The sequence below is a fragment of the Rattus rattus genome, chromosome 3 (genome assembly GCF_011064425.1).
Source record: "Rattus rattus isolate New Zealand chromosome 3, Rrattus_CSIRO_v1, whole genome shotgun sequence".
Lineage (NCBI taxonomy): Eukaryota > Metazoa > Chordata > Mammalia > Rodentia > Muridae > Rattus > Rattus rattus.
In genome coordinates this window covers 175,245,194-175,256,841 of record NC_046156.1, presented here as the reverse complement: position 1 = coordinate 175,256,841, position 11,648 = coordinate 175,245,194, and the positions used below count along the sequence as shown (strand labels likewise).

General features: G+C 43.3%; 1 protein-coding gene across 1 annotated transcript in view; it reads right to left on the bottom strand.

Annotated features, from left to right (window-relative positions):
• The window catches only part of C7 (complement C7), a 74,230-nt gene extending 72,256 nt beyond the window's left edge, over positions 1–1,974 (bottom strand). Inside the window, exon 1 of the mRNA XM_032897030.1 lies at positions 1,969–1,974. Coding sequence (XP_032752921.1) covers positions 1,969–1,974 — 6 coding nt within the window. The remainder of the gene's footprint in view (positions 1–1,968) is intronic.
• Positions 1,975–11,648: the final 9,674 nt, after the last annotated feature.

Here is an 11,648-nt window from a genome sequence, read left to right as displayed (position 1 = left end):
ATTGACAGTTAATACAAACATTAGAGAAAACCGGTTAGCTGGGTGACTTAAGCAAACATATCATATTCCTTTTTGGAGCAACGAGTGTTCTAAATTGTTAAATGAACCTACAAGGCACAGTAAAATAAATTCCAAATCAGACCGCAAACCTAAATTTATAGGTTTACAAATGTGGTTGTTGTAACATTGTAGCCTTCAGTGCATAGACTTTGCAATTTACATTCAACTTGTAACTATTTAATTCAAAGGTTACTGAAGATCTACATCTTGGTCCTTCTCCAACCTCACTAGTGAACAGAAATTCTGTACAAGTGGACAGCACAGTATCTATGGGGCAATCCACCTGCCCCAGTATGCTAATGCAACATGTTTGTTTCAAATATCAAATCCGGCTCAATCGGTAAGGCACCTGCTGTGCATGAATAAGGATCTGAGTTTGGCGCCCAGCATCTGAAGATCCTTGTGCTCACAGATAAGCACTTGGGAAACCAGGAATATTAAATACACATGGTTGTCTCTTCCAAGAGAGAGATGTATAACCTGCTTTCCACTCAGACGGCTGGGAATGGGTGTGGTTAATATTCATTAACCTGGTGACCTCTGCTCTATCTGGATGGCCAGGTGGAACTGGTCCCTCCTCACCCTTATCTTGAGCCTATTTATCTCAATCTACAGCACCGTCCTCCCCAAGAACCTTATTGTGAGCTTGTTTACCTTAAGCCAACTTGAGCCTTCTTTCTTAGTTAATCCATAGAACCTATCTTTATGGAAGATGTCACTTGTACTTTACCAAAATTTAAATGTAATCATGTCTTAGTACGTGGGATTGCATTAGCATCAGGACACTTTTTCCAAATTGGGTTGTGCTTAAGTATGCCTAAAATAAACTACCTGGCATCAGACTTTCAAAGTTTGAACCAACATCAGCTACTGAGTCGTGTTAAACCAAATTTCCTTCTTGCCTCCCTTGAGTTGACACTCTGATGGCTGTGTTACTTGTAGAAATTGCTCCCCAACCCCCTCACATGCACACAGAGAGACAGAGAGAGAGAGAGAGAGAGAGAGAGAGAGAGAGAGAGTGAGAGAGAGACATACACACACACGCACATGCACACATACACACACACACACACACACACACACACACACACACACACACACAGCATCCACATAAAATGCCAAGCACAGCAGTATATACCCATGGTCTCAGTACTGAGGATGCAGAGACAGGAGGATCTAACCAGCCAGTCTAGCCGTCCTGGTGAGTGTTATCTTCACTGAGAAATCCTATCTCAAAAATGAAAGGAAGAGAGGGAAGAAAAAAAAATGGACCAGCAATTGAGGAAGTTGCCCTCTGGCGTGCAAACATACATATGAACACACAAATTACAATAGCAATCCCAATTTGTTTCTCCATCCTAAAATTCCATCCTGTAATTGTTCACGGTATAGTAACATTTTTAAAAGTTTTCAATTGTTTTATGATGGTTTAACATGTATGTAGATAAACTCATAGCTTCTGTGTACTTATATATTGTCTACCCTCAGTTCTGACCTTTCTACTCAAGATGCTAAATTCTAACTTTCCAAAGCTGCAGATTCTGTTTTCTATAAAGTTCTTCTATAATAGAATCAGGAGCATGCATGGCCCAAAGTGAAAATTAACAATCAAACTGGACACAACCTATGCCTTAGAAGTAGCAATGGTTCTGTTGCTTTCTCAGGATCTCCACAAGCAATGCCTTCGGATGCCTTTTCCCAACCCTCTCAGACATAATTTAACTGCAAAGCAAGAAAACCCAGCTCACTTTGGCTGAACTATAACAATTTTACTCATATGAGGATTATTTTTAAGACCTTTCCCCTCGTGTTTTCCACATCATTCTCTTCACTTGATTTCTCTCAGTTGAGTGTGGCCTTCCCCTTTGAGATGCCTTTAAGTATATAAGCCATATGTTATTCTCTTACCTTCATGCCTGGGAAACATTCAGGGCAGAAGAGAACAAGAGAATTTCATCTGTAAAGACAGGCAGGCTTTTGCCTCCCCCACAGCTTGTCCCACTCATTTATAAAGTCAGCTGTGCTGAGTCTCAACCCGATTCTCCAGGGACATAGAGAGCCTGCCTCTGTACTTGATCTGTGCCTTGAAGCCAGATGCATTTTGTCAGTTACACAGACCCTCGCTGCAGCCAGCTGGGACCATTTGGAAGTTACAGCTATGTTTCTGGGAAGTGTATCTGTTAATCAGAAAAGACAGTAACTGTCTTCAGTTCAGCATTTAAGTGATTTCCAACCAAAGGAGACTCTGTAAAGTAAGGGCTGAACCAACCTCTTTACTATTTTAATCTACTGAACAGAGTGCATGTTTTCATGATGCTCTTAAAGGGTATTTTAAAGCAAATTTTGAAATTGCTCTGTGAAAGGGGAGTTTATGGTCCACTTTCTGATTTTATAACAAAATAGGTGAGACTCAGACCTTTAAAATAATAGAAATATATTTATCTCATAGTCCTGAAAACTAGGAAGTACAAGAGCATGGTGCCAGCATCCACACAGTATCCATAAGAGTTTGTCTTTAAGCATCATGACATGGTGAGACCTCGGAAGTGTGGTAGAACAAGTCTCTCTTCCATGTCATAAATCTACGAGTGCTAAAAGCCGGAGTTCCGTTCTCATGACCTTATCTATTCTTTAGAGGCCCATCGTACTAATGTATGATGTGTCCTAAATTTTTAACTAAATGATACCACTAATGTATGATGGGTACTAAATTTTGGAGGATAAATTTAAGCCGTAATAGATCTGGATTAGTTCTGTCTGTGGAAAGTAAATTTTATGTTTAGGAATGGTTTTTTTCTGGAAACAAAATAGAGCATAATATTTATAATGCCTCTCTCTCTCTCTCTCTCTTTCTCTCTCTCTCTCTCTCTCTCTGACTTCCATAGATTAATCGCAAAAAGTGTTTGGGGGCCACAGTTCGCATGTGACGTTAAAGGACAGGGAATCGGGGTTGGAGATTTAGCTCAGTGGTAGAGCGCTTGCCTAGCAAGCGCAAGGCCCTGGGTTCGGTCCCCAGCTCCGAAAAAAAAAAAAAGGACAAAGGACAGGGAATCTGTCCTCTTCCACCATGTGAGTTCTGAGATTTGAACTCGGGTTGTCAGGCTTGGTAGCCGCCACTTTTGCCCACTGAACCCTCTTGACGGCCAGTTTTCAGTTTTCTTTTTCCTAAGAGTTATTTTATTTCACATGTATGAGTGTTTACATGCATGTATGTGTGGGTACCGTCCCTGCGAATGCCCAAGGCCTGCACAGGGGTCCTCAAAGGCCAAAAGAGGGCATTAGGTTTCCTGAAACTGGAGCTATGGATAGTTTTAAGTCACTACGTGGATTCTGGGGCCTGAACCTGGATCCTCTGCGAGAGCGGCGAGTGTTCTTAACTGCTGAGCCGTCTCTCCAACTCTGAGTCAAGGTTTTAAAGAAGCAGACTCCTAAAATGTGTCACCACAGTCTCAACCGTGATGTGGCACTCACTGCTTCCTTTGTTATGGTGTTGGAGGCAGCAGTGAGAAAACTCAATCTCTGGCAGTGTCTGAGACAGAAGAGAAGGGAAATGTTACCTTTCCGAGTTAGGATTCAGAAGGGCAGACAGACCTAACGGAACCATGACTTCAGCAGACACAGAGGAGGTAGAATTCTGGGAAGGAAAAGCACATTATCTCATTGATGGACTAAATATTCCTCCCAGCTCTAAAGCTTGGTGTTAGGTGAATCTTCCTTCCTAAGTCACGTGACTGATCAGCTCAACTGGAATGTCAGGTCTCCACCCAGGCCACAGATTCCATTCTCTTGACCAGAAGGAAATAGCTTTTCTCTTGATGGACCTTTAATGCCACTGTAACAATGTCACGTGGGTATTTATCTGTTTGGAATTCCAACAGGGAAACCATTAGGATAAGAGCTTTCAGTACGGATGCGGTCTATACTGTTGGCGGTTTGGCTGCCGGCCTTCACTTTGTGGACTTTTTTCAAAGGTCAGTTGGAAACTAGTGCACAGAAAGCTTTAAGGAAGAATGGAAGCTGCCGGTTGGTTGGGAAGAGTCAAAGAAAGGTGATGTGTCCGTACAGGGAAGGAATTGGAAGCACAACTTGGAGCTTTTCAGTTAAAAGGAGGGTAGCCAAAGTCTTTAAGAGAGACACAAAGTCTACAAAGATTCTCAGACCTTGGTGGTTAAGCAGAATTTCAAATCTGACTCTGAGACGTGAAGGGATGGACAGCAAACTAATGAGGAAGGAAATAGCTATTCAGGGAGGAAGGAGTAACTCCGAAGAGGGACATTTGTGCTCTGGGAAAGCACCCAGCATATTCCTGCAAGTAGGGGTGACTTGAGGAAGGCCGGGTCACCCCACTTATGTAGGTGGAGTTATCGCTGTGAAAAAACACAGCTGGAGTCATGGAGCCTTCTGGCAACTGACCCTAGTGAAGCATAAACCACAAGATGCATCCCGTTTGGGGGAGCAAGAAATTTTTTAAAAATCACCAAAAATAAAGAAGCATTTTCCAACATTTTTTTTTTTTTTTTTTTTTTTTTTTGCCACAGACTCTAGTACTGCAAAACGATTCCTGGAAGAAAAGGAAAAACACTTACTTTATGGTTTAATTAGAGCATAAGTATATAAAATAAAATTGGGTTGGGAAGCTTCCAAGATCCCGACTTTAGGGGCAGGTCCTGCACTGGTCATGACAGTCAAAATGTCTCCTGGTGTCAAATGTCCCCGGGACAAAATGCCCATCACATTCCTGGGTTGAAAATCACTGCTACACCGTCTTTTCCCAGAAAACGCCCAGGTTCCTATTCTCCGTGCATTGTACCGGGCTTCTGAAAGTCTTGCAGAGAGCAATATTTGGATTGAACTTCTTTAGCCCAGACCTCCCACATCATTTGACATCTCCCACACTCGGATTTGTAACCAGGTTAGTGCGTGAGCATTTTTGGTAAAAAAAAAAAAAAAAAAAAAAGCATCTGAACCAAAATGAATCCGCGAAAGGGGAAGAGGAGGTTTCTGCCTACCAGAGAGGGGTCGCCAAAGAGCACAGCCCTCATCATCTGTCACCCAACAGCCCTTACCCATTTCTCCTCACTTCCCTGGGATCTGACAACATCCACTACTCCTGGGAAACTTTTAGGCCACAGTGATATCAGGGCACTGTTTTGTTCTACCACAAATATCTACGTGGACTCAGTACTCGCGTCCGTGCGCATGTAAGTGGGTGTGATCTGTTTGAAGAATAATGGTTTAGCATGCCTATTTAGTTTACTAATCATTTTATTGAAATGGGAGCAAAACTGGAACAATTCAATTCCAGTATATCCAGGCGCCTTTGAGAGTTGGGGAAGAACAAACTTACTTGGGAAGGGTAAAGCCTCCTTTTTCTCTTTTGCAGAGACTGACAGGTCAGAATTGAACGTTCCAGGAAGTGCAGCGAAGAAGCAATAGCACCCTCTAGTGGCATGAGGCCCCAGGCCCTACAGTAAAACAACAGCATCTGGCTCTGGCGTTAAACCACTCAGGAGCCGGCGAATCTTCCCTAAGCTCCCCGGGCAGGAGCTTGTTAAGCTAATAAGTACTCCAGGTGGTATCTCTTCTCCATTAAAGTGTCACTGTGCGAATAGTTTAAGAATGAAAAATGGCTGCCAGGCAATGCTTTATCCAAAGGAAGGTTTCAGAAAAGTGATGTTGTTAAGCACTTTATCATCGCGCCTAGTAAGACGCTGTGCACCATTGCTGATAACACTTCTCTAAACACGGATGGATCCCTGCGCTAAGGAAGCTCACAAGACGAGTTCTCTTAACGTCTTGTTTTGCATGAAAATGTTGCTTAAACTTTAGATATTTGAAAAATATCTGAAGGACTTCCTCTCTTCCTCTCTTCCTCTCTTCCTCTCTTCCTCTCTTCCTCTCTTCCTCTCTTCCTCTCTTCCTCACTTCCCTCTGAACAGAAGTCCACACTAGACAAGCTTTTGCCCCGGCTCCCACAATGGTTGCAGATGGCAGAGGTCAGATTAGAATCGGGAGGTAAGAACTTGCGGTCTCCAGAGGTGACTGACGCTAAATATAGGAGAAGGCCTGGATTCGTTTGTGTTTCTGAATACTGTTAGGAATTTTGTCATTGCTGTTGCTACTTGCAGTGTATTGTGGCAGTTGCCTGCAAGCCCGAGATATATTTCTTTTGGTTTAAATTGAAATTAAGTGAAACAGCTCTTTAAAGGAAGAGGCGAACTGTGCAGGTGCCCGTGGTTCTTGGAGGACACTGTACAAAGTCAAGCAGAGGTCCCGTGCGAGAGGACAAGCTTCTTTATTCCACGTATACTTAAAATTATGACTCCAATCAGGCAGCATACACTAGCAGGTCTGAGGCCTCTCACACATATACAGCAGAGGACTGCCTGGTCTGGCCACAGCGAGAAAAGATAGGACTAACCCTAGAGAGACTTGAGGCACCAGGGAGTTGGGAGGCCTGGTTAAGGGTGGGGTGGAGAGGTGAGGACATCCTCTTGTGAACAGGGGGCGCAGAGGGATGGGTTGTGGAACTGTGGGAGGGCAGACCAGGAGGGGGTAATGACTGGACTGTAAAAGAATAAAATAAAAGTAATAAAATAAAATGCAATTATGGTGACTAAGAAAAGGTATGAGTTAAAACAAGGGTTCAGCATTCAAAGTTCCTCTAAAAAAAAAAAACAGGGGTTGGGGATTTGCCCCAGTGGTAGAGCCCTTGCCTAGAAAGCGCAAGGCCCTGGGTTCGGTCCCCAACCCCGAAAAAAAAAAAAAAAACACTTCCAGAAAGCAACAAGCTGTCTCATAATTTTAATCTTTTTAATCTTTAATCAAACTGTCCTTAATATTATATACGTCCTTCATCGTCGTCATCATCAGCATCATCATCATCATCATCTATTCTGCAGGCCAGAAAAGAAAGGAAGATAAAGGTAATAAAAATGTATAATCCTCAATTATAAAACCCCTTTTTAAAACTTCATATATTTATATATTTTATGTGTATGAAGATTTTGTATCATGTACATATATGCTTTGTGTTCCACATATGTGCCAAGGAGGCCAGGAGAGAGCATTGGACGCGCTGGAACTGAAGTTACATACAGTCATGAACTGGCGTCTGGGTGCTGGGAATCAAACTCAGGTCCTCTGGAAGAACAGCCAGCGTTCTCACCCGCTGAGCCACCTCTCCAACCCCATACAACCTATTTAAATGCTTGTGAAGAAAGTTATCTTAGAAGTCAGTGAAAAACAGCCCCAAACACATGCGGACAGCCTACTCCTCGAGGGCAGGGATGTGACCGAGAGCAAGAGAAGGTTCTACTTTGCATTTCAGTGACACAAATATGTGCTCTAAACACAGCCTACACTCAAAATCTTGGCAAGAGCAGAGAACAAAAACCTAGGGCATCGCAATGTAGTGGGTGAGCACTCGGCCACTGAGCTATGGTCACAGCTGAATTCAAATCTCGAGCAAGTTGCTTGGCCCCACCCCCGCCCCCACTCCGGACTATGTGGTTTGTTTATCTGAAGAATGTAATGTCATCTAACTCACGGGGCTGTTTTACTAAGTGTGACAATGCAAGTAAAGCAATTAGCATCATGCTTGGCCAGCAGTCAGCTAATACCCAAAGGCTTGCAAGCAACCCAAGCAGACAGCCGATGGGTTAAATTGTGCAGACATTAAATGAATCCTATGCACCTACAAAGCTAAAGAAGTGGCCTATACAGTGACAGAGAAAACTCTCCAGCACATCGTGTTCAAGAAGAAAGAAAAGGGTAAATGCGATGTCTCAAAAGGTAGAGCTGCCTTTGCCTTGCAGCCCTGGCGACCTGAGTTTCATTCTCAGATTCCATAGGAGACACACACACTCACACACAATAACAACGACAATCCCTGACACTGCCTAGAGGGCCAGGAGCCAGAGAATGGATAATCCAGGGATCCACAGTAGAACCAAATGTGAATGGCAAAAACAAACCAACCAACAAAACAGAAAATGAAAATATTCCTAATGATTCTCTGTTATAGAGATTGTTATCTAGCTCAAGTGTCATCAGAGAGGTTGTTGTTAATAAAAGGATAAAGAGGGGGGAAACTATGTTCTATGGAGGTCTGGGGAAAGGGGGTGCCTCAGCAGGCCCATGCTGAGACATCCCTTCCCCTCAAGGACCAGACGCAGGATGATATAGTGCAGATAGAGTTTATTCGGGGCATGGGGAGGGAGTTAAGAGGGTAGTATGATAGAGAGAAACTAGAGAAGTAGAAGAGTAGAAGAGAAGAGGAGTAGAGGAGTAAAGAAGTAGAGGCCAGCCATGAGCATGTGGAGAGAAGAGGGGAATGGAGTGGGGAGAGAAGGGACAAGGGGACAGGAAAGCAAGAGCAAGAGAGTGAGGAGAGGGCTGCTTGCCCCTTCTATAGTGTCAGGCACACCCGGCTGTTGCCAGGTAACTGGGGGTGGGGTTTAGACAGAATGCTAACAGAGGCTTCATCCAGCAACTGATGGCAGAGACCCACAGCCAAACATTAGATGGAGCTTGGGGAATCCTGCTGAAGAGGGAGAGGAAGGATTGTTAGAGCCAGAGAAGTCAAGGACATCACAAAAAAACCTCAACCAACCAACCTGAGCCTTTTGGGTCTCACAGAGACTGAACCACCAGCCATGGAGCATACATGAGACTGACCTAGGCCCTATGCACACTGTGACAGTTGTGTAGCTTGATCTTCTTGTGAGACTCCCAACAGTGGGAGCAGGATCTGTCTCTGACCCTGGTGCCCACCTTTGAGACCCTTTCCCCCTATCGGCCTGCCTTTCCTCCCCTTACTAGGAGAGGAGATGTCAGGTCTTACTACAATTTGATATGTCATGTCCGGTTGGTACGCCACTGAGGTCTGCCCTTTTCTGAAGAGAAACAGAGGAAGAGTAGTTGGGGTTGTGGGGGACGGGGACTAGGAGGAGAGGAGGAAGGGGAAACTGCAGTAGGAATGTAAATCAGAGAAAATTAAAATAAAAATATTAATAATGATTCTTCCAAGTCTGCCTTTGGTGGCTGGGTGAATTCAAGGCTATCCTGGATAATTTAGAAAGATTGTATCTCCTAATAAAGAGTAAAGGCAGGGCTGAGGGAGTGATTCAGTGCTAAAGAACATGAAAGAGGCCCTAAGTTTATGTCTAGGACTGAGAGGCATGCGTATTGGGGTATAGAGAAGATAGAGAGACAAACATAAATACCTCTCATCTCAAAGAAGCAGCAGGGAGGAAGAGGCAAATAAAGAGGAAATACAGAGAAGGGTGAAGCAGAGGATGGGGTAGAAGAGGAGGAAGAGGCTAAGGAGCGGGGAGGGTCATGAGGAGGGAGAGAAGACACAATCATCTCCAAAACAGTTGCCACTCATTGTGCATCAATGAGTTAAGCCAGCAGCCTGGGCAGCAGGGTAGTTAGTGTTTCTTCTCCTTTCCTCAAGTCAACTGCGGAGAGAGCCCAAGAAGGGAAGTAGATCTTCATCAGTGCCTGGTATCTTCTCTCTATCCACAGTGAATTGAGCAACACACTTGGATTGGGTAAAACAGACCCATGCAAATGGATGTACAATATTGTAGTAGGAGTAGATCTAAAAACCATTTCTCTCTCAGGGCTGCACCTGTGTTTGCATCCAGAAATAGACACAAACACAGATGTAGATATGAGCAGTACCTATATGGATGGTAGTGGAGATATTTTCATGTTACCACTTCAAGTTATATATTCAATGGTAACTTGATTTCAAGATCTTCCTGGAGTGTTCAAGAATCTAAAAGTAGATCTACCACATATATACCTCTGAGTATCCAAAGGAAATTAAATCAGTAACCCAAAGAGATATATTTGCATGCCCATGTTCGGTAGCACTACTCATGAAACTTAAGATATGGAATAAACCTAGATGTCCAACCATAGACAAGTGATTGAATAAAATATGCCTATATACACCGTGGAGTATGCGTGATTCATCCATAAAGAAAAATAAAACCCTGTCATTTGATGAAAATGCATGAATCTGGGGGAAGACATTGTGTTAGGTAAGATAAAGTCAGACACAGTAGCTGAGTAAATATTTTCTCTCATGTAGAAGCAAAAGAAAAGTTAAAAGCAAGTGATGAATCTGGGAAGGAAAGTGGTAGGAGAGAGAGAGAGAGAGGCTTCTAGGAATGGGAGAAGGATGAGGTTCAGTCAGAGAGTAACTAGAATACATTATACAAATGTTTAAAATTGTCAAAGAATAAATTTAATTTGTTTTTTAAAGCACAACCCAAGTTAGCCATGACCACACATGCCATGCTATTTGATTGTTCATGAAAGGAATTATGTTGCCCAGGTTGGCTTCATTCATTCTTGCTATGTAGCTCAGGCTGATCATGACCCCCTGATCCTTCTGCCTCCACCTCCCAAGGGCTAGGATCACAGAGATACACACATGAGGCTAGGGTGGTGACCCACAACTTTAATCCCTCAACACTTTGGAAGCAGAAGCCAGCAGGTCTCTGTTGAGTAGACCGGGACAGTCTAGTCTACATAGTGAGTTCCAGGACACCCAGAGCGGAGAGTACAGAGGCCCTGTCTCGAACAACAATGAACAAGTAAATAAACAAACAAAGAGGCCTCTTTTTAAAGAGGCCATAAAAGAGAACAAAGAAAGGTGCATAAGAGGGGTTGGGGATTTGGCTCAGTGGTAGAGTGCTTACCTAGGAAGTGCAAGGTCCTGGGTTCGGTCCCCAGCCCCAGAAAAAAAAAAAAAGAAAGGTGCATAAGATGCTCTGGAAGGAGGAGAGGAAATGGAGAAATAATATAAGTATATGATAACATTGAAAGATAAAAATAAACATTTAAAGCAGCTGACTACAAATATAAGGGTTTATTTCTTCTCTGTGTGTCTAAATGTCTGTGGCTAATATTTGTGGCGAGGCTGGTGCTGTGCTGTTTCAATTATTTCAGCTACCTAATACGGCCTGAAATCAGAACAATCTCAGCTTTACAACTACTACTTCTCTTTGAGATTATTTGCACCTTCATGTGATCTTTTGCATGTATCTGCTACTTCTTTTTTTGAGATTGTAATACAATTTACCACATTTCTCCCTTCCCTTTTCCCCTTCCAAACCCCTCCAAGCACCCCTCCCCACTCTCCTTTGAATTCATGATCTCTTATTTTCATTGTTATTGCATGTATACACATAGGTGTATATACATATATACTCCCAAATGTAACTTGCTCGTTCCATATGTTACTAGTTTGTATGTTTTCATTTAGTAGTGAACAAGCAATCAGTGTGCTCTTCCCTGGGGAGGACCACCTCTCCCACTCCCAGCTCTTCCCTGGGGAGGACCGTCTCCCAGCTTTTCTCAGTTGCCTGTAGTTCTTTGTGTGAGCTTGAGGTCTCATGGGCTTTTCCTCATTTGCATTGGCATGTCCATGGATGTCCTGTGAATTTTAGAATGTGCTTTCTCAGCTCTCCAACAGAGGTCTTTGGGATTTGGGTGAAGACTGCTGTGAGCCTCTCAACTACAATGGGAAGTATTGTTGTCTTAACTAGATTTTTAGTTTCAGCAACATT